The sequence below is a fragment of the Anopheles stephensi genome, chromosome 3, assembly GCF_013141755.1.
Source record: "Anopheles stephensi strain Indian chromosome 3, UCI_ANSTEP_V1.0, whole genome shotgun sequence".
In the NCBI taxonomy this organism is placed as follows: domain Eukaryota; kingdom Metazoa; phylum Arthropoda; class Insecta; order Diptera; family Culicidae; genus Anopheles; species Anopheles stephensi.
Window position 1 is genome coordinate 29302977 of NC_050203.1, and position 27867 is coordinate 29330843.

The 27867-nt window shown below is 43.2% G+C and overlaps 2 protein-coding genes across 7 annotated transcripts in view; both read right to left on the bottom strand.

The window, feature by feature from the left end:
- LOC118509369 overlaps positions 1-20244 on the bottom strand; it is a 32195-nt gene extending 11951 nt beyond the window's left edge. The window contains exons 1-7 of one of the 6 annotated variants that reach the window (XM_036049899.1): positions 20138-20237; positions 19849-20067; positions 19298-19464; positions 10108-10506; positions 9902-10039; positions 4941-5081; positions 1816-1966 (exon numbers count right to left, since the gene is read on the bottom strand). In XM_036049899.1, the coding sequence (XP_035905792.1) occupies positions 1816-1966; positions 4941-5081; positions 9902-10039; positions 10108-10312 (635 nt within the window). In that variant the 5' untranslated portion in view covers positions 10313-10506; positions 19298-19464; positions 19849-20067; positions 20138-20237. Of the gene's footprint in view, positions 1-1815; positions 1967-4940; positions 5082-9901; positions 10040-10107; positions 10507-19297; positions 19660-19848; positions 20068-20137 lie in introns of all 6 variants that reach the window. The other 5 variants (XM_036049900.1, XM_036049895.1, XM_036049896.1 and 2 more) reach the window with 5 other exon arrangements.
- Positions 20245-21800: 1556 nt separating this feature from the next.
- Positions 21801-27696, bottom strand: LOC118509370 (intraflagellar transport protein 172 homolog). Its single transcript, XM_036049902.1, has 4 exons — positions 27581-27696; positions 25479-27517; positions 25070-25410; positions 21801-24998 (listed from the first exon to the last, which is right to left on the bottom strand). Exons 1-4 carry the CDS (start codon positions 27617-27619, stop codon positions 22195-22197), a joined length of 5223 nt encoding a protein of 1740 aa, XP_035905795.1. The 5' UTR covers positions 27620-27696; the 3' UTR covers positions 21801-22194.
- Between the last annotated feature and the right edge of the window lie 171 nt (positions 27697-27867).

A 27867-nucleotide genomic window follows, 5' to 3' on the forward strand; every position in this document is an offset into this window, starting at 1 on the left:
AGTTGAACCTGGCGCGAAATGTTGTGATTTCTTGTCATTTGTACTGGACTTTGGGCGATGGACGATAGGATCCGGATAAGGGACAGGAAAAGCAAGTGATGAAGGATAAGAACTGTGTGAGTGTGTGTTGTGGTCGATAGACATATAACAAATGATTTTCATGCTTGCACGCTATAACACCACGAAGCATCTAGCCATGTAAGATGTCTCTCTGGGGAGCGTTGAAAGTAGGACATTCGACGTTGGGGGTTTGTTAACGGTTTTTGATGATAATGCATTAGATAATCGCGTTGATGACTGTGTAGCGATTATGATGAGTTTTTCCGTCGAACCTTCTAGGTCGATAGGGGAAAGAAAACTTTTTCCGGAGAAAAATATCTTTTCTTTGCCTTTAATCATCCATCATCTGTCGGCTGACTTGTGCAATTTTCCCGAACATGAATTACGCTTCCCTTGAATAGCTCAGTATAAAGTCAGCTACGAACGATTCAGGTAAGGCCAAATAATCGAGATCCTTTTTCTTTTCCGAAAAAAACCTCTTTTGTCTTATGCTTGAAACGCTTCATTTTGCGTATTGGAAACGCAATTTGGTTATTTGGTTACGCGCGGCTTTTTCTCTCTCTCTCTCTTTGTCTTCTCTCGTTAAGTAGCAAGACACTTGCATCAGTCTTCACGCGGGAGCGGATGAAAGTAATATCGATTTGCGTCCAAAAATAGCCAAAACCCATCTTTCGTACGGCATTGAGTGAAGTTTATCTTACGGTTGGGTAAGTTTTTTTGTGTCTTTGTGGTAAATTCATCCACATCGAAGGCAATTCGGCGGGCTACAGAACGGCCGCAGACGTAGCCGAAATGTGAGTTGTGTGGTTGAGAGGTTTCATTTGGAAGAAGCCTTATTTTTTCGCATAATTCCTGGAAAAAAACGGTTAAAGGGAAGGTGAATTCATAAGAAGAAACATATTTTATGTCACGGTTTCTCTGAAAGGCTTCGTTCTTTGTTGGTAAATCGATTATATTCTGGATGAAAACAGATAAAGAGATTAAATATGATGTACTTGAAGGATTATTTGTCCAAAAGTATATGAGGTATGGATTAAGAACAAAATTGAAAAAATACCCTTCACAAACAAGCTTTTTTGAAGATTTTGAAACTCCTTTCACATAAAAGAACTTAAAGAAATAAAATAAAATACAGCTGTAACTCAACATTTACGTAGACAAAAAAGCACTGAGCTCAGATGCAAATGACAACTCGCCACAAAGCAGCTTCTTCCTTCTCTAATGCTGCCAAATACCAGAATGTCCCAATCAGTCGTGACTTCGTAGGGTGAAGCTGGTCTGATCCTTCGTGACCCTAGCCATTGCATTTCGAGCGCAGATGCAACTATCTTCGCTATTTGCATCCTGTAGGACCGAGTCAACCGCACTGGAATTCGTGAGCTAGCATGATGGGATTGAGTTACTTGCATATTATGCGCATCCAATTCGCATAAATGTGTGTCACTGCGGACATGGGTTGACTTTTTGATGAGGATCACCAACAAGTACTAGAGTATGCAAATTGCTATACATCTCAGCAGATGGTCATGCAGAGTTTGAGAGAAGGCCCAATTTTTCTTCGCTTGAAGTGAACTAATATTTTGACTCTTTGATAATTTATGCGAATAATAGAACCTTGCCATTTCTTATCTAATACTTGCAATTAACATTCATTAACATTTCTGTTACACTACAAACGTTCCAGAATGATGTATGCAGCAAGGACTGCAGAAGTATACTTATCAGTACGAACGGCAAACAGCGCTGGCTACCTACCCTAAGGCTTTGGAGAAGTGTACGAGAGCTGCCGTAAGTGCTTTGCGGTCTGGGACCTGTTCCGTGGCGGGCGAAGTTCGAAACACGCCCAAGTGCTGCTCCCAGCGGGCAGTCTGCGAGCCCATGATTGCTGTCGGACCGTTCGAGACACCTGCAATGGAAGAGGTCGGGAAAGAAAACATTAGAAGCGGTGGCTAGAGAAAAGTTTACTGCGAACTTCTGCTTGAAGGTTACTTCTCTTGACAGCTTAAGAGCAACAAGTTGTGAAGCTGTCCTCAAACATATAAACATAGCTTAGGCTTTCAACACAATACACTTGGTGGCGGTCGCCAGTAAGAGTGAACATGTAATCACTCGATAGCTCAATTACATTTATCATTTGTAAGAATGGAATTTAAATATTCAAAAAGGAAAGGGAACATACAAGCTGCAGGCAAAGGACCAGTCAAAGTTTCGTTACAACTCGCAGCAAAAGTCTTCATGCAAATCGATGTCTAGAAGTCGTACCCAGAACTACACTGGATAGCAAACCCGCTTGGGAACTTGTATTGCCCAACTTTTGCGTTAAGTGTGTACATACTGTGCACGTACCAGTGCCTCTCCGTGGGCAGCTACGCCTGAAGATGAGAACATCCACAGAAAGTTTTAAGGACGCACCATGCTCGTCTTATCCGAGGATGCAACCAAACCGTATTGCGCTTTATTTCTTACTGGCGTGAGACGACGGTGCAAACCAACCTCAGCGCGGAACGAGAATGCCTTTTTATCTCATTTTCGGTTAATGTGGGATGGAAGTTTTGGGTGCCTCAAGTCGGGTAACTGCACCACCAAACAAGAAAACTTTAATTGAGAAAATATGGTGTGTTGGGAAGTGTTGGAGCGGTGTTGAATAGATGGTTTTGCGTCGTAATGTGGTGTTGAAGTTGCATTGGCATTATGAATCCAACTCAAATAGATTGGATGCGTTTATCTTTAAGTTGAAGTGAAGTTTGCAAAAGTTATTGTATTGCCTTGGGCGAGTATAAAGAACAGATGGATATTTTGATATGATGGCATATTTGTAACAATTCTAACCATTTTATAGGAGATTTTCTTCGCTTAATGACTTGAATCTTATTCACTGTTGATGTGCAGCAAGAATAATACATAATTCTCCTCACATTCTTGAAAATGTTCTTGTTTGGCCACTATAATTCATTTTGGAATGCAAATAATAAAAAAATTAAGCAGAGACTGAAAAAAAAGTAACCTAAAGCAAGGCCTATCAACAGGATGACAATAACTCTTTCCTGGAATGCAACAACCCTTTCCATAGCTTGAGGTATGTTTTGCCCCATCCAGAATACCCTTCATTTGCTGCATGTTGCTCGCCAGCTGTCATGTTACGAGCCATTTTTTTTAGTCAGCACTTACGACCTACGTTATGAGCTCTAGTTTACCATTCTCACTGGAATACCCGATGGCAGAATGTTTCACAAAGGGAAGCCTGTGATTTTTAGAAGGAATTCACTACCGCAAGCTCTAGATGGATGATATCCATTAGCGTAAAAGAAAATCTGTGCCAAAAACAGTTTCATTATCGATTATCGAATATTTTCCCCATAGTTTGGGGAGGAAAGAAAGCGGTAAACTGTCATTTTTTATAAAGCAATTTTTTTCTAAGAACTCATTCCTTAAAAAACGAAGTTCTTCAAGGTAAAAAGTGATCAAACTATAGCTCTATTATTTCGAAAACTTTGGATAGTGGTGCTTACATAATTTACGGTGATCTTTTATATTGATTTTCTATTCATGCATGTTGGCTAAAACACAATAGAATCAGCAAAAATAAATTAGTTTTTGAAAGAAAACATGCATGAAATGTATCGCTTTTTAGATTTGAATATAATTTGCGCCTCAAGTACTGGGCGCCTCCATTTCATGGAAATTGTCTTTGTCTACTTTAAAAGTCTATGAAAACCTTTATCGTATTTTGTCAGCTGCTGTGTAATATTCAAGCATTTGAGCAATACAAAAATAAGTATATTCTTTTCAAAACGAATGACTTAAGATCTTTTCACAAAGAGGTCGTTGAACAAATTACAAACAGGCAACAACTTTTGAAGATTGGATGTGCTAAACCGTAAACGAATAAATGGCGAACGCTTATAACTGCGTCAAAAACATGTTGTGGAGATAGAAACTTATTAAGGCGATAATTTAAAAAAACCAATAAAGTTTGAGAAAGGTTCCAAAAATAGCTGAATAACTATTAAATGCTTTCATCGGGAGTTTATTCCGCCTTTCTATTGGCGTCTATTGAGTGATTCACTACAGTATTTGGATCCTATTTGGATTTATTTAAGAATCTCTTTAAGAAATGGTTGTACGTAAGATATGAATAAGGTTACTTTTCTTTACGTGGACATCTTATATTAAATTAAACACTATACAGAAACGATTTTATTTTAAGTGTATTTTGATCTAAACATAAAGTACTGGGCGTCTCCATCGCAATACATTTCCTTCATTGATGAAACTTGTACATTCCTTATAAGTGTTATTTTGTTGTTGTAATGAAACTTGAAGAGATAAATCAGAACGATGTTTGAGTAATGTTTAATCGTCCATGAGCTACAGAACTACTAGCAAACGAAATACGAAAAACAATCGTATTCAGGCTCTAAAAAGGGCAAGTCAATTGTTCATGTGAAAATCAAATAGTTTAAAACTCATCGTCATTTGCGTGTGTTTGAAAATATATTTCTCATAAGAGATAAGAAAACGGATCGTCATCTTTCTATCGCACCACTTGCAACGCTAGCCAAGAAAATAGGATAAGAATAATTTGCATAAACAAAGCTAAATCACATCGTTAAGGTGATCCCTGCCCACCTTAACGTTTGTGTCTTGCCAGATAAGAACAGCTCCTTCCATCATAGCTAAACAAACACACCTGCTCACCCGAAAGGTTAACCTTTCCGATGACGATTGATTTGTTTCTTTAAACCCTTCTCAAGATGACGAGGATAGTGGGCCCTCGTCATAATCTCACCCCTGCTTAAGATGATACATTTCGCGATTTTTCGACAGCGGCAAATTAAGCAATCGTTTCTAGGGCCTCCCCTGACCATCCCCTGGCTTACCTGTGGATCGTCTCGAGTTATTGTTGCGGCCAGGGTTCCGGGCCGATCCTTGTGCATTCAGCTTAAACCGTGCCGGGACCACTTTTGCCGCTGAGTCGCGCGCTTCGAACGTCATCACGCATGAGGCCACCACGATGAAACCTAGAAGAAATGCCGCAAATGATGTTACAATAAGACAAAGACATATTTTAAGTAAAATGGTGAATTACGAAGAAACCCTTCTGTCTAGCACTTTACATGAGAAAGCACCAAGACATGAAAGAAACCAAGCCACGTTTTCTGCATTTCGCGCATTAACAATTCAATTCTGTCTAAATGTCTGACACATCTTTTCCATTTGTCAGTCAGTATTTTCTTCCCAGCGTGTTTGGGTTTTCTCTTTTCATCCCTTTACTTTTGTGCCAAAACACTCCCTTCTTGCTAAGGATTTGTTTTGGAAGGGATTTCGTGCGAGGTCATGGTCGACTAAGTTTTTTTTTTGCCAGCACAAAAAGTCTTTTCACTCAAAAACTGTTAGAAATTTCACAAGAACGAAACGCGAAAAAGCTTCCATATTATAGCGAACCAGGGTATAACACCGTCATTTAAACCCCATCCCGGTTCTTGCTTTACCCATCGTTAGGATGGTGGAAAAATGTTACACGCAAAATGACAACAAAATCGCCGAGATGTAAAAAGAACGCGTAATTAGTAAACGTAAACAGACAAGCAGAATGTGAAACCGGATGGGGAGGGGGAAAGAAACATGGAACATGAAACAAGCCTTTTTTCTCCCCATTTTGTGTGTGTTTTTTTTTCCTGCAACATGCAGGCTTACCGAGATGAACGTATCATTTAGATAAGCGTTGGACTGTTTGCCAGCCAGTGAACAGACATGAGTGACATGATGTTCGCTCCGAAAACAAGAACAGCTTATGGAATTAAATTTTAAAAGTTTCAATCGCACATACTGAGCGATGCTGGGCTCTCTTATCTATCTGTGCAACCTGTTTTCTGATGTGATTTGTAAAAGGTATGAATACAAGTTAATTATGGAAGATTGTGTTTTTGGCCTTTGATTTCAATGTTATCTTTGTCATGAAATTTAATTTATACATTAATTCTATATTTATACGCACTTATAATAAAGTGCTCTATTCGTCCTTTAAAATACTACAATGCCGCTAGAAGCATAGAATAAGCCAAAGAAAATGGTTTTTCTACAGTTGGTAATTGTTGGCGAAACAAAAATACACCTTTTACATTTTTTAAATCAATTTAATCTTTAAAGACATGCTAAGTAATTTGGCCATGGAAAATCGATTTCTGTAAGTCCTGGAGACTTATTTTATCCTGGGTCCAGGTCCAGGGTTTTTATTTTATTTATTTTAACCCTCCTATGAGTCGACATCTGCTTGATTGCCGATTGGAAAATAAACATGCAACCTAACATGTCACGTACGAGTGCTAAACAAAGCAGCAAAATTTGACAACAAGAGAGCATAATTTTTCCCGCATCGATGAATTTATCACATCCCGAGAATACAATTGTCGATCGTTCACAAATTTGCATTCCGATGGAGCTTTAGCCCTTCGCCAGATTGACAGATGCAGATGACAAGTGGAACCAATTTGCATACGTATGTCACGCTAGGAGGAGTGGTTTTTTTGCGGTGTGTGTTACGCTTTTCGTCCTGTACGCTTCCTCAAAAAATGGATCAAATGGATCCTTCACCGTACGAAAACATTCCCGGATACGCTAAACAGTGTACGTTATCGCAACTCTCTCCCGATTTTTTCTTTGCACTGGACGAGACAGCACACAGCCAGCATCTTCTCACCCAAAAGCCGGATATTTTCAATTCAAATATATTATTTTCCATTCAATGCCGTGCGTTTCATGTTTTTCTCGGCAAACGAAAAAAAAATCTCCAGTCTCCATCTTTCGTTCGTTTTTTTTTTTCTGTGGCGCTTACTCTCCTTTCATTTTGGGCAAATGGTAACCTTCCCGCTGTGATGAAAAACGGATCGTGAAGTGGAATTTTCATCTCATCCTAAATGGTGTGAGAATGCCTGCTGGCAGTCCCGGGGTTCGGATTTGCCGTCGGTATCGTTATCTTGTTTGAGGCCAAAACTTGAAATAACACCAAACCAACGGGACAGCTCTTTTGTACGTAAGAATGTGTTTGTGTGTGTGTGTGTTTGAAATATGCTTCCCGCTGTGGTGAAGTGGATCAGATGGAATCGTTTTTCCGGTAAAGCTTTTAACGATGATTCGATGAAATTTTCGGGGAACGGGATGTGAAAAGGGAACGCTGAAAAATGAACCGGACTGGATTTTGGGGCACATGTGCAAATACTACCTTTAATTGGTGATGATTATTCATTGCGCTGTAAGGGTGGACCATTTGTTAAATGATAAGCATAACTGGGTGGAAATGGGTTGAAAATCGTTTGGAAATCGGTTTAATGTAAGCTTCCATGCGTTTGGGAGCAGAAGATTTTTGATGTTCCAAGCTCAACAAGGAGTACTGAGCTTCATCCGAAGCCTAATTCACCGATCAAGTTGAACAGAATAAGAGAAAAAACGAAGGCAAGGAAGAAATAATATATTCTTCTCTTTTCCTTTAGCACAGCAGCAAAACGTCTAGGATTACCAATACTGGTGTCCTTGATTTGATTAAGCCAATAAAATAACCACCTTAAGATGGCATTCATCTGCAAAGTTTTATCATATGTAGGAGCGAGAGTTGAATGTGTTCTGAACATGTCTTACATACTATACAGCGTTAGTAAATGGTCTAGAACTCTCCAGAATATGGTTTTCTGGTTTTACGCCTTTTTCTGGTTTTCTTGACTTTAGCTTAGCTGTTGGTAAATATACTGATATAAGAGCCAGTATTGCCACTATCACCGTAGCCTACAGATCCTCAGAAATTACTTATCCATATGAGATAGTTCACATAAAGTCTAATAAATAGCAGAGCTTTGAGCACAGCCGAAAAAACAATATCTAGAAAGAGTTTATCATTAACCTCGATTTTATTTTGAATCACGCCTAATAATCTCTGAATTACTTTTAGAATTCTAATGTCCTAGATCAAGCTAGGTCTCCACGTTTTTATCAGATTTTTTTTGGGTTGTGACGGTTACAATGTCACTCAATCCTGTTATAGGGTGCCATTTTGATCCTCATAAATGTTGGCCTTCGCCAGTCTTCGCACGGCCAGACAGGGGTTCAAATCCCATCCAGACCGCCTTCCGGTACTTAGAGCTGACTACTCTGCTACGGATAAAATCTATTCAAAAAAAGCCAGAAATGACAGGCCGAGACCTCTCGAGGTTGTAGTGCCAAGGAAAAAGCTCATGATCCCTTTTAAAAATCGCTACAAATACTTCAATATTCATTTAACAACAGCATCAATACAAAACAAACGCCATTATAACACTGTTGAAGGACTCCAAGGAAATCCTCTTGATACTAGACTTCAAACATCCACTTCCCCTTCTTCCACTTCCTTTGGTTTGGTCTCAATCATCACCAACTTTGTCTCGTGGTATGAAGAGAAGTGTGCAACTATTGGTGACACCATCGATATTGAACAACTTTTCGTCGAAAAACAGGATTTTCATTTTTTTGCCCCCCAAAAATCTAAGTCCCTTCTTCGAAAGAGACAGGGGCTGTTCTTTCACACGTTCTTGAATCATGTGACTCTTCAGTTCAACCCTGGAAGTTCCGTTTAAGTCTGTTTTCCAATCCTCCGTCAATATTGTTAGAGAATATACCCCAGGCTTCCTTAGCAAATTTCTTGATCAAACGTACCGGGTCTGCTTTCGAAAGTTTAAGACCTTTAAAAATGACAACATACACGTATGGATGTGTTCTGGGCTAGCAGCTTACTCTTAACCACTTTTTCAGAGAAAAAATAGGAAATTTTTTCTATGGAATCATTAAAATCATCTAGTCCTAACAAGTATACTTACAAAATAAGCTGTCAAGCATATAAATTTGCATTTAAAGAATCAACCTACTTAAATACAAATTTGAACAAATTTAAACATTCAACTCATCCATCTTCTACCACACACAGGCGTCCTTACAGCGCCTTAATGCATGTTTACCAAACGGAACGTTTCACACCCGGGTGCAAAGTAACAAACGATGACTAGCTCCTATATCCGGCTGTCCAAACCAACCTGCACCACGAACACCGAAAATGTATGTTTTCCTTTGATAAAACCGTCATGGAAAGCTTCCCACCAGCCGCACTTGCCATGAAGGCGAGGTCTACAAAGCATGGTCGTTCGCGTTGGTTCGCAAAGGAAGGATGCAAAAGTATGTGATTCTTCTTCATGTAAACCTCATCAACACGATGCTTTCCCTGCTACTGGACTGCGAGACAGTAGCAGCGCGAATCGGACACAAGACACAGACACAGTACCGGTCCTGTTCAGTCATCACTTCATTAAACATGAATATTTCTTACCGTTTCGCGCATCGCTCGTGCGGGGCTCGTTTTGCATTGAGAAATTATGAAGATGGAACATGCGACTGGGGCGAACCGTGAACCGTTCTTCTTGCCGCTTGGTGTATCCCCAAATGACATTAATCATCGAAAAGATGTGTTGTGATGAAGTCGCAATCGTTTGAAAGCAAACGGACTTTACCTCGGACGTGCTTAGAGGGACGGGAGGACAGAACGGAATTACTGCTGAGTGGAATTTTAATGCAAATGGGATGGTGTTCATAAAATAAGATGTAGCTAAGATGGTCTTCTTTGAAGGTTGAGAATACAATTCGAAAAGTCCTGCATTTTAAGTCTCTCTGCCTTAACTTGAAGTAATATGTTTAAAACTCGCAATACCCTTATAAATACAATAACTCTAACATATATTTTAACCATCGCTACATCATGATCGCTTGTTTCAGGTCATAATCCAACGATGGTTCCAAAAACTTAAGCTTTCCAGCCACGACTTACCGCCAACGCCCATTATGATGGGTCCGACATAGGATAGATTGTTCAGGTGTAATCCTCGGTGCTCGTTCTTAACGCGTATCGTCGATGTGCTGTTGCTCCGCACGTCCGACAGCGATGGGAAGTTGTTTGCGTAATATCCTGTCGGATAGAGGTGAACACGGCGATAAAGGATCAAGATGGACTGTTAGTACCAATCCAATACTTACCTACAGTGGCCATCCCACCGCCGACGAACATCAGCACCATGCCGAGCACGAGGGCGCGACAGGCGTGCCACAGACAGCGGGAAGTCATTTTCCCCCGCACCACCTGCACGTTCCATGTCGCACCGGATGCCGGATGGGCCCGTCGGAGCGGTCCGAGCGATGCTTTGCGACGGCTCTGCCATTGCGAACCGCCACGAGCGTGCATAGCATAGCCAAGGCCAAGGTGGCGCCGGAGTTTCTGTCGCGCTAATTCCGTCCGCTTACCAACACGCGCACCACCGCCATTGGAAACGTGCCACAGACGGTCGGGTGGCGTACATTCGGCCGCGCTCTGTCATTCACCGGGTTGGCAAGGAAACGGAAACTGTAATCTACGGGGCGATGATTTATCACTGGATGCTGCGAACGAGAACGAGAGTGTGTGTAGATCATTAGCTATTGAAACGTAAAACTTCGCTTCCTGCTCCAGCTAGCTAGCTGGAGTACATGAAGCAGAATAATGATGGTGCAAATGCGTTAAACAGTGTGACAAAAGACAGAATGCATTAAGTTGGGAGTTAATAATGAGTGAGTTCGATTGTTACGTTCGCTCGAAGAAGGTTCGCTCTCTTCAATTGATTGCTTTTTACAAGAAAATTGATAAAAATGTAGCGCTGACTACTGTAATAGTCTGATAAAGTGTTCATTGTACATAATTCGTCAATTATTATAGTAAATGAAAAACACAGTGTACTGGACTTTTTGATAGGCTTTTTACCCCTTTCAAAGCTTCTTCTACAACTAGTAACTTAAGAGTAGTACGAGTAAAACGATTTTCTCAAATATTGCTCTGGGACGTTAGATCATTTACAGTAACGGACAAAAGAATAATACACCTTTTAAATCAACATATTGTCATCAGGATGACAAACAAAATAGGATAAAAACGCTATTATGATTGATATAATGATATGAAAGATTTGCTAGAAAGAGAAAAAAAACAAAGATGCTTAGTCAATATGGCGTTGAGCCGTCGTACTAGAAATATAAATAACATAAAAAAGTTGAAAATCGGCATTAAAGATTTTAAAAAAGATGTGCTCTCGTACAGATAGGTGACCGCACCTTCGAAGTCGTTCAAAACTTCACCTATCTGGGGTCAAAAGTCAGCACCGGCAACAATATTGATGTTGAGTTACTCATACGACGGTCATACTACAGCCTGAGAAATCTTTTCCATTCTAAATACCTGTCGCGACGGAAGAAGCTGGGACTGTACAGACCACTTATAGACCAAGTACTCACATACGCCTCTGTTACATGGACTCTGTCCAAAAGTGACGAAGCCCTCTTAGCCGCGTTCGAGAGGAAAATGCTCAGAAGGATTTTTGGCCCTGTTTTTTTGGAAGGACAATGGAGAAGCCACTGCAATGACGAGCTCTACGAGCTGTTCGATGATCTCACCATCGTGCAGCGAATTAGACTCGCCAGGCTCCGCTAGGCTGGTCTCGTCATGAGAATGACACCGGAAAACCCAGCCCGTAAAGTTTTTTTAGGCCGTCCACACGGACAGAGGAGGCGTGGTAGGCGGTTTTAGTATTCGTTAGTATTCGTTAGTTCTATGTGAATATTAATTTTCAATCAATTTATAAAAAAGATTAAATTTTGTACTTATGTTGGTAAATGTGTAAAAATCTTGGTTGAAACACGATAATTCTAAACCTTAAGATAAGACTTAACCGAATCGAATAAAAAACATTACATTTTAGTTTGTTAGTAATGCAAACTCCTGTAGCCTTCCTTAATAGTCACATGTTGTCTTTCTTCTCAAATGGTAATAAAATAAAATTATTTAATGATGAAGGATACAGCTGGAAAAAACGGTCTCAAAATATCTGGCAGCACCAGATATCAACAACACAATGGCAGCCACCAGTCAAAACTGAATTTTCTTTTTTCTTTTTAAGCCTCCTTTTTACTCGATATTTTACTATTTAGACGCCTGTGATGCAAACGCTTGTAGCATTTATTGTTGAAAGACACGAGTTTCTAGAGTCACAAGGTTATCGTTAGAAAATTCAAAACAAAAACTTAATATAGTTTGGTATAACATCATACCTAGGCATAAAAAAGTTTGTTCCATCCATGGGTTTTAATCAAAAGATTTATATACAATTTTAACCGGGCGGATGGCAAAGTTAATGTGATTTCGACTGTTGAAAGGGCAAGTCTTCGAGTCTGGACCATCTTCTCGTACGCAGGATTTTCTAGTAACGGATCTACCAACTGACAAACTAGAATTGGCAGGTTAAAACCTCACGACTTTGTTGTGCAAAAGAAAAAAGAAGGAAGAAACTGTCAAAAAGCGGGAAGAACAGTCTAAATAGAATAATATTGAGGAAAAACCCAACAATGGAGCGTGTTCTGTATCCATTTGTTTTACTCAACTTTTAATGCAGTTAAAGGGATATAACGCAAACTTTTACGAATTGAAACCATGGTTCTCTATCAGCATAGCAAGCCGCACATAACTATCCTCAAACTTTGCTCCTTATAGACTGGACCTTCCATGGCTCCATGGAGGATAAAGTTTTCCACACCGAACATCCAGAATCACTTTCAAAATCAGTATATTGTTTAAAATGCTGTCACCAAATAATGTTTGCGAAACTGAACAAAATGTTTACTCGGAAACTGATTCAAATACACATGACCCCTCACAAAAAGGGGATTTTATGACACATATGTGACACATATGTGATCATTTTCATTTGTAACAAAGCCAATTACAATGGCAGAATATGTAATACAGAGAGTAAGTGTCAAACAAGTCAACAGTAAACGACAAGATATATCTTAAGTCATTTTCCCAGTGAATAACAATCATAAAAAAATAAATTAATTTTAAATATGATGAGCAGAAAAAATATTCCTCTAGGACGGACATTTTGTTAAAAAAGGGTTATTAAGCTCACAGTTTGCTCCGAAAATAAGGATAAATGGTTAATGTTTTGATTTTGATATGGAAAAGGGGTCATATAGAATAATAAAGAGAGCTGAAATAAAAGAGCACAAAAAAAACTCATTGCCAAACACAAAAAGCAAGAATGGGCCCTGAGTAAGAACTTCAACATGTAATAAAAAAAAAACAAGAAACTACATAATTAGAATCAATTACTGTAACAAACAAAACAACGACTGCACCGAACTGTAACCGACCCCAAGCACAATCGAAACCACCAATAAGCTGTGGCTTTGTGGAACGCATCCAAAAGCTGCCTTTCATGAATATTCTGCGGAAAATGGGAAAAGTTTATCACTTTGACCGCTGTGGAAGCAAGCACATTCCACCACAAGCAAGCCAATCCACGGTGCCTTTTTCTCCCACCGTTTGTTACGGTTGTGACTGTGGCTCGGCACGCTGGTCATACGATGGTGCTGGTGCCACATCAATTGAAAACCCCTGGACCATAAAAATCCCTATCGCTCATAACCCACTGAGCGGCCGAGTTGTGAATGTGCGGTTGGTGTTGTTTTTTTTTTTTTGGGTGGTGTTGTGGTTCGTCCGAACGATCAGGGACGAGATTTAGATGTTTTACAATCATCGTACCGCTATCGGATGGCAGAGATTTTTGACACCCGAACGCTTAATCGGGCAGCGTGGCTGAGCGGGGTGTGAGTGTGATTTATATAAATGATATGGCTGAAGAGAAAACTAATTGGATTGCTTATTTTATTGAAAAGAATTGCCTTGGATTGATTTTGAACGATTTTAAAAAATAATTTTCTAGCCTTAAAAATCGTTTCAGACAATTTATTAAGGTAGCACCCGTAATGTTTAACCTCAACGAGGGCAGAGACAGTCCAGGGAAGTTTATGGTGGACCGTTTTGTTTTCGAGGTAAAAAACACATCGGACTTTTCCAGTTTTGCGATCCTTCGCAGAATGGGTTTCCCCAGGTTGTTGGTTTTGTGACAGTTGGTGGCCGGGCTCGAAAGAAATTTGAATGTTAATACAAATGCTATGATTGGTGTGGGACCACCAAAAGGGAAATAAGTTGTGAAATGTATTCGTTGTTTTTCCTTGCTGTATTTTTCATCTCAGCACCGATACGATACACAACATTGATCTTTATTTCCACGGGGAATAGAATTTTCAGAACCGATGGTATGGTAAATGGTGGATCAAATTTGTAACCCTGACGCTGTATTTTAAATGTGTTGAGTTATTTTGTTTGTTGTAGTTGTGGGTGAAACAAATATTAAATGAAATTCCAACTACATCTACTTATAATCATTGCCAACAGCTTTATCGGCTGTTGACACAAGCTGTTGAACGTGTCTTTGGGTACCAGAATCAGAACCAGAATCTGAGAAATGCGAAAAAGCGTTTGTAATCTGCAAGCTCTTCTACTTAAATATTCCTGGCACGCAAACAAACCGCGTGAGACAGCGATGCGTGCTTGCGGGGAGGGATGAGAAGCACCACTTAAGAGACCGTAGTGCCCTATCGTCTCAAAAGATGCTCTTAAAAGTCAATGATTTCAAGATGAAATTGGTACGCTATTCGAATACCGAAAAACCACAATGCTTGACCTGGTAAGAGAAGTCCTGGAGGAGCTCAAGTCCAGCCGTCGTCCTTACAACTAAATGGGATATTCCGATTTTTCTCTGGTATCGCTTTTTATAGCAATATTATAGATTCTCCCTCACAATGAACAGCCAACAGTATGTAGCAAGAGATTAAATCCCAAAAATCCCGCAAATAAATTGATGGGAATCACTGGCGTGTTTTGATCACTGTCGGACGGTGCGGCCGAATTAATTAAACTATAACAGTTTTTAAAGTTGCAAGATGCTTTCGCCTGTGTGCGCCGGTACGACGGCTTTTGCATGAACGGTATAAAATATTAATTGCAACTAAATGTGGTTGGCTCCTTCGTTCCCGAACCCTCTCGCTCTGTGAAAGTTTTACCAGCCGAGGATTAGATGGTACAGTCGAAACGATGAAAATTAGCCCACCGAGCGGTGGTACGCTAATAGAGCAATAGAGATAATGGGGCGATAATGAGCACAATGGTTGGAAGAGGACCGAACAGCACAAAGGGCCCGATGGGTCCGGGATGGGTGTCGAGCCGCGCCACCTTTTCATTACTGCCACGAATGTGATCCTGTGTGGGACTGTGGAAGCGAGAGCGGGAGTGGGTTGTTGTAGATAAATCTGTACGTCGCCTGGTGGGCGTGAAAAAGGTGATGGTGGTTTGGTGTTATGGATGAATTTGAAATGTGTTACAGGGGGATGATTTAATCGCTGCAAACGGAAGACATCTTCCCTGGATACTAATAGAACTAGCTGAATTTATGTATCATATAGAAGCATATAAATTTGATGATTTAAAATAAAAATTAAAAAAACATCTACCAGCCTAATTTTCATCCATATCACATATAAAGCAACTGAACCATCAAAGTCCAAAAGCTTTAAAATTCAGCTTAATGGTAATGATTTAACATCTTCTCAGGTCAATAAGCAAGAGTCCTCATGTTTAAACTAATTAGCTGTTTGAATAATTCAATTCGGTTATACAGTCAAGGGCAGACTTAAGCCAAAGAAACCAGAAATGATAGGTTCACGTCTGGAGGTTCTATAGCCAAAAATGGATAAGAGGATTTACCTGCACAAAGAACTATTTTGCATTCAGTTTAATCTTGCAATTAATCCTCTGATATATGATTCAGAAGATGCATTCAATTTGAGTCCTGGGTGCCCTAGACATGGAGAAGATAATTACACTGACAATCAGACTAATTATGGCAAATAAACAGCCTAGCAAAAGCGTGGATATCCTCATGCAGTTGTCATGCATTGATTGAATCGACCTGAATGTACCAAATATCGTTTTATCTTGTGATGAGAGCCTTTAGAAAAGCGATAAAGAGGTAAATTGCTGCGAGATCTCTCGTCTTTGGGGCAGTCTGGTGGTCGATGCGATAACGACGCTGGTCTTCACACGACAGGACTGGGGTTCAAATCCTATTCAGACCGCCTCCCCCCTCGTACATAGGCCTGACTACTTTACTACGGGTAAAATTAAGTTACAGAAAGCCAGAAATGACAGGCCGAGACCTCTCTAGGTTGTGTAGTGCCTAGGAAGAAGAAGAAGAAGAAGATCTATCGTCCTACCGAAAGCTTCATGTTATTTCTACTACAATAACGAATTTTACTTATGTTGGGCATGTGCATATAACTTATCACTTAAGGACTCTTCCTCAAGAAGAACGCTCGTTTTTACTCTTTTGCTATATACCACGTGTATGGGTCTGTCATCGGGACATCTTGCTCTGAGGAATTTAGAAAGATACACTCAGACCCTACATCGCACACCTTTGGGACAATCCTCTTTAAATCAATCCAAATCCAGTGGCGAAAAGACATTCAGCCACAAAATGGATTTCAGCTGCCAGGATTCGATCGACGCGGCACTCACTTTTAACCCACGTACCTTCGGTACGGACAGACATCTCTGACCGTAGTGCTGATTTACCTCGGCGTGAGACAAAACTATACATTAAATTTTGTCCGATGAAGAAGGGATGGTAGAAAAACTGATTTTGTGGTGAACATGCTTCGTATTCCTTGGTGTGAAATAATTTGTAAACGGATCCGGGTACCTTATTATACGAACGTTACTGTTAGTAGAGATAGTCCCACAGTCGCTGATTTACTCATTTTTTTATTCTTTTAACCTCGGAAAATTCTCAGTCTGCCATTGCTGGCTTTCTGTGACCAGCAAAGTAGTCAGTTTCGGATGCTGGGAGGTAGTCCGAATATGATTTGAGCTCCGGTTCCGCTATCGCTTCGGCCAACGGACCGTCCGCCCCCACGCCTTAGTAAGCTACAAATAAATTATTTTATCTTCCAGTCCGAACATAACATTTCCTATCAGAGGCTTTCCTATCAGAAGAAGAATTCATAGTTCAAGATCTCACACGTCTTTCCAAAAGAAGGAGTCTATCGAAGAATAGTGATTGAGAAGAGGATCGGCAAAGACGAGTTCTATGATATATTTGTTGATCTCGCTTTTATTCAGTCAATAGGATTTGTTAGGCTCGCTGTAGATAGTTCAATAGCAATGAAATGGATAAAGTATCAATTTTCTTAATATTGCTTCTGCTTCATGTTTCTGGATATTGCAGACCGTAGAAGAACATATTTGGACTTGAAGATGTCTGAAACTTTATTATACTATTCACCAGTTTTGCTGCAGAATCATGAAATTTATAGTAAAAATATTGTTTTGAAACATAATTTAAATAGCTCTTCATATGCTTGACTATACGGCGTCTAGCCGTCATACTTTGATTATAAATAAATAAGCTCTCGATTTACATAAAATCGTATAACTTTAATCCCCTTTCTAAACATTCATATTTTGTGTACAGTTTTTTGTTTCAAACCTCATTCAACGTCCCGCTTTAATGCATTAATAGCGAATCCTAACGAATGCAAAATTACTCCCTAGCCAAATTAAACGACCCAGCCACACCCCCACCACTAGGTTGTAGCAAAACAAAATTTAATGCAATGCGATAAAAATGGAAATAAATTACCCTCGCCGGTAGCAAATTTGTGAGCGTCTTTTTTTTTAAAGCATTCGCCTAACGAATTTCGCTCCGAGGATAGATATGTTGTTCTCGAGGCACCACGTGGCCTGTGTTCGTACCGTACAGAAAATCAAATGCTAGATTCGTTACCTTTCGACTGCTCTCGGCGGAACCGGGAGTTCGAGTTCACGGAATGTCACCACAGAATCGCAGAAAAGGTCATCCCTGGAAGATAAAATGGTACGCTCCTTCCCGAGCCGGATGGGCTCGATGACAATCTCAAGAGGGATAGGATGGTTGGATACGCGACGATTGTCGTAAAGCATTTGTCGCGCAAACACACAAACAAGCGAGGTTCACCATGACCGTTCAATTAGTCCGAATGGTGTCGTCTCCCTCCGTTGGGTGGGACATGCATTGATTTGATCAGTTTCTTAGCCTTAAGTGGGATGGGAGTTACGCCCCAATATTCTCCCACAAACATTTTATGGACACACGTTTTTTGGACATAAAATCAAATTGACAGATAAACGGTAATTGAGTTAGTACGGGAGAGTTTGAGAAATTTTTATATTGAGTTGTTCCCCAAAAAAATCTTTTTATTACAACATTGAAGCACGTATTTTTGTTAGTAAAAATACAAACAAAATTGTTATTTGCCTTATGTTTTAATTAGATCTCAACTTCGAAACAACTTCATAAATAGCTTGTTTGACGATGGGACAAATGGCACACAACAAACCAAAAACTTCCCGGTTTAATCATACCGCACCCAAGGAAAGAGACCTATCCTGGGCTCAGGAAAGGGACAGGAATTGTAGTCGAAGAGAAGCTGAAGCTGATGAGCAAAGTTAAGCGCAAAAGGTGAAACCAACCAACAACAAAAAAACAGCCAAACAAAACATAACCCACTTTCACAGTACTCCAACAGGCACAGAACCGTCAGGTGTCATTTTCAGGGATCCCGTTGCCAGCCTGCCAGCCAGCCAGCCAGCCACCCAGAAACTCCTCAGACTGCTGATGAAGAGCATCAGAGCACCCCCCGGGGCGGTCGGTTGGTCTGTAACGGATTTTTCATCTTTTCCCTTTTCCCCTTCCCACCTCTCGACTTCCTCGCGCTTTGGCGGGACTCCATGATTTCCCTTAAGCGCTAGAGCCGTTTCGGCCGTGTATGCGTGTAGCGCGTGTCGTTAATGTTTTCCCAGGGTTTTTTTTCCTTTTGCGAGAGAGATCTCTCTTTGGTGAAGCTAAAAATTGCACCCACCTGAACAAAGTTAACATTTTCCGATGAACTTAAATGTGTGTGTGTGCCTGGACTGAAATTACTTGAGCGCAAAATGCGCGACATAATGAACCTCGGGAGCCGTGAGCATGATGGATGCTGGAAATGTCTTAAATTTATTTTTGCTCCCTTGGAATAGGAATTTAAGAAGGTGTAAGTGTTAATGTACGGGATGCCAACAGCAGGAGTGAACTCGTGACGAAGCGCCATAAAATTGAACAGGGAAATGGGTTTGCGGTTCGAGTGGTTTCCGATTTACGTTTGATGTGTGAAGTTTTATGTTGGTTCGGTATAATTAAAGCTAGTGTGAGGAGTTCGGATTTACCTATCGGTATGGGATGATTTTTTGACTCAGTTTTCACCAATTTTTGCCACTGATATAAGTACTCACTCTGCTTTCTAATTATTTAAGCCATCACTTGTTTCTTATTTAAATTCTTCCAATACGCATTGCTTCACATTTTTCTGCACATCCTTCAGGCACACATTCGACTGAAAATCACGATGTTTAATGCTTCAATAATCGCACTAAATAAAACATAAATTATACACTCCATTAACTCGCCAAACAACGGCCATTAGCTTAACTTTAAAAGCTATTATATGTTAACGAGAATTTCACATGAAACAGGAACCACATGCCTCTCCTTCTTGAGATCCTTTTGGGCGGTTATTCACTTCACTTCACTGGGAAATCAAATTGATATTTATTTGCTACTTAATCTATTTATTTAGCCCCAAACCTATCACTTTTCTGGAAATTCTCACTCCAACAAATTCACACAGCACATTTAACTATTTCTTTGAATATTATTTAACGGAATTTACTCTAGCAAATTTTTATATCACAAAAAAGAACATTTACGCATCACTTACACACACCCGCTTCAGAAGCACAAAGAAAAGCTTCCCTTTTTTGCTCCATTTGCATCACGCTCCATGGTGAGTGATTAGAGGATAGAAAGCTCGAAGCATTACACCTATTAATAGCGATAAATCACCCCCGGGGATTGTTGATGTGGGCTGCTGCTATCGCTGCTGAAAAACCAATTTTCACTTATCCTGAAGTCACCAACCCATTCACCATTCGGCATGCTATTATACAAACGATCCAGAAACTATGTCACATTTTCTTACTCCCCCACAAAAAAAAACCCACACAAACCTCACAAACTCCTTCAATGTGTATAAATTTCCCTTTTTTGTGTCGAAAAACAGATGAACAACGGATGAGCGTCTCACAGCTCGCAGCAACCGTTCGCGACCGTCGGAGATTGATAACTGAATATGGGAACTGATAACTTCCAGTGCTCCAGCACAACTTTTCAGGTATTGGCGAGTTAGGTGTTGCTCAAGAGCGGAGCGTGCATTGCATCCTGATAACGTGATGAAGCACGAAAGAGCGAGCGTGCACGTACAGCATCCCTGTCCAGCGCCTAAATGTATGCTCTCCGGTGCTCTCCGGCGTTCTCCCGCAGGTTGTGGTGAGAAGCTGTAGTAAGTATTTTGTTTTGATAAACCACTTGTAACCAGTGCGATGGGAATAGCTTGGAGCTGATGCAAACGTACAAAAAAAGGGCGCCTTTTTGTATTTATTTCACTTGCATAACTTGTGCAAGTTTAGATGGACCGATTATCTATTGCAGTTTTCATTTAAGCGATCAAAGAGCGTCTTCCTTATTTTAGTAGTGTAATGTGGAAAAATTCTATAATATGTGACGATATAATTAGAAAAGTTTATAAACAGCTTCTTTTATTGCAATTTCATCTCCTTGCCATGATAAATACTAAATTAATTAAATGCTTATTCAAAACAACCCATCCGATTCTCGAACATGACATTTAACTTTTGGCAACATCTTTATTGGCCCCGACCGAATAAATCACCCAGAATCCTTCTAGATGTTTGAGACGTACATCATCTCTCATCCTGTATCAACTCTGCGGTGAACGGAGAGCATCAAAAGAGAGAGAGAGAGCAACGCAACGCAGCTCAACTCTTTATCAGCGAAAGGAAAAGTTTATCCGTTAACAGGTTTCCGTCGCTCGCAACAGGTGCCATGCGCGCATCCTGTCCGGACATCGCACTCGCTTCGACTGACGCTGTTTTGCCATTCTTCGTTCTTGCTGGGGCTTTCATTTTTATTTTTTGCTTTCTGTTTTATTTTTTACGCCCAACGGAATCTCCATTGTTAATGTTGTTGCTACGGCTCTCGCGGCTTGGTGGATAGTGCGCCACCGACAGCTTCCACCGTTCCACTAGCAACATCCGTTGATATCAACAGTCGTATCCTGTGTGTGTGTGTGTTGGGAGATCCGGTCCATCTGGGACGACAGGCGACGACTGTTTTGTATTTGTTTTGTGGAGCAAATTCGGGAAACGGGGGCCATTGGGATGGTGCGTGGGCAGGTATTGGGAACCGACGCACCTGATGCTCGAAGGAGGAGGGCGTCACGTTGGGGATGCAGAGGGAGGGGGGAGGGAGGGGGGTAGGAGAGCAGGAAGAACAAAAGCTTCGGTATACAATCCAAAACGGCACAAACAGTGGCATTCGGTGGATGTTGCTTTCCCTATCACAGAGCGATAGGGAAATGTTGAAGATGAGATAGCTCGCGGCTGGCTAGGGTGTAGCTCACGCGGTTTTAACCCTTCAGTGATGATGGAAAACATGTTAAGCTATTATCAAGCACAACGCAGCAATTGTTAGGGAGGAGATTATTTTATGCACTTTCATTTCAAAACATTACATTTATTAAAACAAAAAAAAACGAACAAAGCGATTCAAATGAGTAGGTTACAAATCACACTCTGGAGATGTAATTTAATTAGTTGCTTCTTTTTTCGATTAATTAAAGAGTTATTTATTAAGCAAACAAGCTCAAGAAGATTTGGTTTTCCGTTACAGACTGGTGATTGAGACCAACATGCAACAACCCTTTCTGTCAAAAAAATCAAATCTATTGCATACTTTTAGGCGCTTCCAAAACTTAGTTAGGACCAATAATGCCTTAATCTAGTCCAACATTTTATTCGTGCACGTTTGTTACTATTTTATAATAATTCACGACATATTGATGTGTCTAAAGTAGGATTGCTAGATAATTGTGGGTAAATCGGTGACTTTAAACGTTAATTGCATACTAGCAGGCGCACTCAAATTGCCCTTAAACAATACCCTTGCACAAAGGACTTCAACTGCATGAATCTCTCTCTCTCTCTCTCTAACCCGACAAAAAGTTGGCCGGTCCACACCACTTTTCAATGAAATCGATCACACCGGGAATGTCCGTCTGGGGAGCCATCCGCGCCGCAACCGTCAGTTTGCTCCATGCATCCCGATTAGCCAACCGATGCGTACGCTGAAAGACAACTGGCTGACGTCCCATCACCGGGTAGCCGCTCACCAGACACGGCTGATCCGACAACCCAAGGCTAGCTTCGTACAGGTTCCGATCGTCCGTCGGCAGCGCTTGATCAACCTTCTGATCCATACTGACTGCGAGCACCCACTCACGGATCTCCTCGTGCAGCTGTAGCTCATTCTTCAGATGCAGTTCGGCAGGTATCGGTACCGAGCTGGGGAAGTCAGTGGACGACAGGTCCGAATGGTCAACCAAATTGCCCGAACCTTCCTCAATCGCCTCGCATACATCCAGATAGTGGTTGAGAATAACAAACGCTTCCGATTCACGACTCAATCCACGCAGATCCATGCCTGCCTCGTAGTAGCCCTTGTCGCACGGGATCAAATCCGTGTAGCGCAACAGTGCCACGGATATCTTCACAGCGATTGACTGTAAAGCGGGAGCCTGACGGCAAGCGGCCCTTGTTGCGTAGTAGTGTGCGATCACTAGCAGCTGCTCGAAACGATCGATAACTTCTGCTTCGCCCTGATCCGAGCCACGCAACGCTTGCACTAGGTTGAGCAGAAAGGTACGAACGTTCTTCCACACGGCAACTGCATCAGGTTCGCGCAGCGCGAAACACTCTAACGCGATACGATTGTAGATGTTAAAGTTGGCGCTAACCGGAGGAACACCATGCTCGAGATAAAGGTTCAGCGCAGCCACACAATCCCCATCCCGGATCAGTTGGGCCGCATACTGTGCCATGTACTTCTGCAGCACCGGTACACTGTGCTGTTTGGCCTTCTCGATGCAGCGCATCCATTGGCCCTGTTCGGCGAGTAGATCAAGCGCACCTACCATATCGATATCGGCCAGCTGCTCCACGTTGCCTTGATTCCGGAGGCGTGCCTTCTGTTGGGCCTCCACATACACCACCAGCTGTGGATCAATTTCTTTCGCAAGACGTCGTGCCTTGGCCCAGTTGTCGGTACGTATAAACACATCGACCGCTTCCTGAGGAAGCTCCGCGGCTAGGTACAGTTGAGCCGCCGGCCCTACCTGACTGATGTCGATCAGACGTGGTCCCAGTTCGCGAGCTATTTCCATCGCTTCCGGCCCTTCGAGGAATTGGTTGCATATCTCAGCTGCACGTAGCAGTGCCCGTGCCACCGTCGGTTCATCCGCATTTCCTTCGTTTATCTGCAGCAGACACTCGGTCGCTCGACGGAACTCTTCATTCCTGGCGTGCTCTGAGGCTTTCTGTAAAAGATATCGCGAATCGGTCGATTCCCCAGTGCCTCGATTCATGCGGGCGTACAGCTTCTGCAACTCAGCCACCGCCCCTGGCACGTATTCCTTAGCGATACGCAACGCATCCGCCACCATGTTGTATTCTTTGTAGTGCTCCAGAATCAGATCAGGTCGATCGGCACGAATCATAAGTGCTTCGTACTCCGGATAGTTGCGACTTTCGAGCGCACTGTTTGCCTGACTCAGTAACACCTCGTGCACCGCTTCGGGGAGATACTTTTCCGCCACACGAAGAGCCGACTTCCAGTCACCACCGTGCGTGTGCATCATGATCGCTTCCCGAGGTTTGTTTGCCAGCAGAAACTCAGCTTCCGCTTCGGTAAATTTGCCATCATCCTCCAGGGCCATCGCAATTTTAAGGTGCACATCATCAGCCGAACGCCCGCTCACCTTGCACAGTTCGAGTGCAACATCAAACTGGCCCGCCTCGCAGGCGTACGCTATGCAGCTATCGAGCAGATTCATCTTGGTGAGCAACCGAGCGGCTCCTTCGATGGGAAGTGATTTGGCCCACATAAACGCCACCTGTTCCGAAGCTGGTTGACCACCTTTTTGCTTGGCCACCCGATGAGCTTCCTCCCATTTGCTAGCTGTACAGTACATGTGGACAGCAGCCTTCCAATCACCGGCCGCCAGGAAATGGACCTCAGCATTCTTAAACCGTCCTTTCGATTCTAGCTGACGGCCCAGGTTCAGGTGCGTCTGTTCCAGGAGACTCTTGTGATAGCGCTCCACCAGCCGAATCATCGAGTCGTACAGCTCCAGCTCTTTGTACATGTTGATGGCTAGGTCCGGTTCATTAACCGTAAGCAGGACCCGTTCCGCATCCCTATACTTTCCTTCCTGCTCGAGCCCTTTCGCCAGCTCGACAAACATCTCCCGTACGTCCGCACCGGGCAGGAATCGGTCCGCAATGTCGAACGCTTTCTCCCATTGGCCATGCTTGTTCAGTAGCTGCACCGCTTCACGGTAGAGTTCGGCACGCACCAACAGCTCTTCGGCCGTCTTAACGTCTCCTATCTGGCACAGATGTTCAGCTAGCTCGACCGCGTACTTTTGGATTTCTTCCGCATCATCGACGACTTTCGCGATTTGCACCGCTTTGCGCCACTGCTTAGCACCGACTGCCGCTTCCAGTGCTTTCACTGTGCAGCCAGCCTCGATGTAGTGACTGATGGAGGCATCCAGCTGCCGTTTACCCACCAACCAATCACCCCATTCTTCCTCCAGGCTGGTGACATCATCCGGCGTAACGTACCGGGCAAGTTCGATCGCTCTCGCGTAGGCACCACCCTTCCGGTACAGGGCAATGGCGGTTTGCTGTTGTCCGGTGCGGTTCGCCAGTTCTGCCGCGAGCTCAAAAAGTTCTTAAAGCGAAAGAGTTAATCATTATAGAGTTAGTGACATTTCAAATATAATATGGCCAGCTTCATCTAACCTGCTTTGATCAACGATGCAGACACTCTTGTGACAAGATTCTCGTTCGAAAGTAAATGAGGCGTTTTCAGTGCCAGCTTTGCCGCTTTGACCGGTTTGTTGGCCTTCATGTACAGTGTCATGGCTTTATCCTTTTCGCCACGCTCCTCGAGCACTTCGCCCGCTTTCTCCTCCTGGCTGGTGGACAGCAGAAACTCCATCTGTGCTTCCTTTAGCTCAACGAGCCCATGGTATCCGCGACGTTCTGCCAGTTTGATGGCGTCGTCCCAGCGACGCAGCTTGGTGTACATGGCCAGGGCAGCCTCAATATCGCCTTGCTCGATGTAGATACGTTCCGCAGTTCTGGTGGCAGTTTCAAAGGCATCATTACTTAGACTTCTTTCCCCGAATACGATTCCAGAAATGCTCACCTTAAATCCCCACCAAGAAGAGCCATCATGGCACGCACCTCCGGGCACGTCATGCCGGGTCCCGTTGTTTCCTCGTACCGTTCCGCAATCTTGATCATCTCCCCTATGTAGAACGTTTTCGAGGCATTCCCCAGCGCAGCAAAGCAACGCTGTGCAACTCGCAAGTTTTGCTGCGCCAGTGCTATGTTGGCCAGATTGTGCCACATAGCTTTAGCCGCCGGTCGATCACCAAGAGATTCGAGATAAAATATGGCACGCCCGAAGTCACTATCATTCACAGCGGTGCCGAACTCTACCAAACCTTCGTCCAGTGGATACACGTGCTCCGATGCGGCCTCACGTGTGATGATCTCCGTTCGACCGTCCTCTCGCAGCACGTCCACCACGTCGCCCCGTACCGGCATCATCGTCACATGTTCCGGCAGATCAATGTTGTACCAAACGGCCAGATTGGTATCGCTCTGGGCAACGGCCACATCACTCGAAGGGACCCACTGTACGAAAGCGACCTTCGCGAGCAAGGTTTGCTTCTGCCCAGTACCCACATCAACCAGCACGAGACGCATCTTGCGATCGCGAAACAGCAGCTTGTGCCCAGTTTCGCTCAGCTCCAACCAATCGATCTTGGAATCGTGGGAAATCTGTGCGATCGTCGACTGGAGCATCAGATCCACCACGCAAACCGTCTTCATGTCGAGCAGATAGGCCAGCTTTTTGTTGTTCCGCGTGTTGCCTCGCTCGTTCAACCGTACCGAGATTACGTGCGGGTTTACGAATTCCGTCCTTACCGAGCCTAGGATGTAGTGCTCGCCGTACTCCACAAGCGACAGTTCGCCCGCGTTGAAGATCAGTGCGACGGTTGGATTTTCGAAGTAAAACCGTTCGTGACGGCCTGTAGCTATCCAAGGAATTTCACTCGTCAGCGAGCGGGTAAGATCACACAAGATCAGTGAATCCTCGGTCCGGCCGACCAGATAGCTATCCTTTCCCATGATCCTTATGTCGTCGATTTCGAGCCCCAGCTGCGATTCAACCAACATCGTAGTGATCGGTTCGTGCAGCGATCGCAACAACACCTGACTCGGTGCCACAAACGTTAGCTCAAACTTGTCCTGCCAGATGGTGCGTCTCAGCACCGATTCGTATGCCAGCACGGCTCCACACAACGATCCAACGGCCAGCCGTGAGCCATCCTTTCGCCAGCAAATCGCCGTTACGCTGTAAAGGTTAGGGATCGTCTTGCACAGGGACTCCGTCCAGGCATTCTGTCGTGGGCTCCAGCTGAAGATGCGTAGCCGATCGAAACTTCCCACCGCAACGGCTTGTCCATTCGGGCTGGCGGCGGCTACGGTAAACTCCCGCTCCACTTCATCCCGTCCATAATCGAACGTACGCATAGCACGACCCTGAAGATCGTAGAAGCAGATCTTCTTATCACATCCAGCCACAACGATTCCGCCCTGCGGCCAGGCTAGTGCTACCGGAGCAACCGGATGTTGCAACAATCGTCCCGTTGGTTCACCGGGTTCTTCCACCAACAGAAAGCGCACAACTGAGCCATCTTCGTGGCCGGACAGGACACCGGTTCCTTTAGTGTTTTGTGCCAGCGTTACCACCATACTGTCCGTACCGTACAGTGTTTTTGATTTGTTGTTTTTGCAGTACAGAGAACGGACCTTGCCATCCTCCAGGCCGGCCACGATTAAACCACCGACAAGCCAGGAGATACAGGTGACGGCCGAACCTTGCGGGAATTTGTTGCAAATCACCTTCTTCTCGTTCCACTGCTCGCCGAGCTTGTACACGTACACGATACTGTCGCTCTGAGCTACCGCCAGCCGACTCGAATCCGGACTGAACGTGATGCCACGAATTACGTAGGAATTCTTCATGGCATTCGGATCGGCCGCTTTGGTGGAAAACTTATCCCGGCGTTCGCCATTTTCGTCGAACAGTAGAATGACTCGGTCGGCTGTGGCTACCGCTAGCTTCTGGTTGTTTGCTGACCAGCACAAACCAGCCACACGGTACAGGTGGTCCTGGGGATACGAACTGGTGTGGAATATTTCTCAAACTGAGGACTCCAACGGACGGGACCTTACCTGTGCTTCGACGATAGTTTTCATAAACTTTAACTGCATTTTCTTGCACTCCGAAGATGGACAGTGTTATAGAAGTAAACCAGCGAGCATTCTGCTCGTGCAATACGTTTGTAAGTGAATCAATCGATTTTGCACCGTAGCGGTGTTTGTTTGTTGTTTTCGGTTGCCTAGAAACGGGCGTCCTTGGAAACTGTTGAAGGGTTTTTTGAAAAAGCAACACGTGGTTGAGGTCCGCCATCACCAACGCATGAAGTTGCATCCCCGCAACAGGTTGCTATCGGTAGGAG

Coding starts and splice junctions, on each gene's coding strand:
- LOC118509370 (XM_036049902.1), bottom strand. CDS start 27,619: ATGCAGTTAAAGTTTATGAAAACTATCGTCGAAGCACAG. Junction 27,518..27,580: donor AAACTATCGTCGAAGCACAG/GTAAGGTCCCGT, acceptor TCGTATCCCCAG/GACCACCTGTACCGTGTGGC. Junction 24,999..25,069: donor TGCATCGTTGATCAAAGCAG/GTTAGATGAAGC, acceptor TTTCGCTTTAAG/AACTTTTTGAGCTCGCGGCA.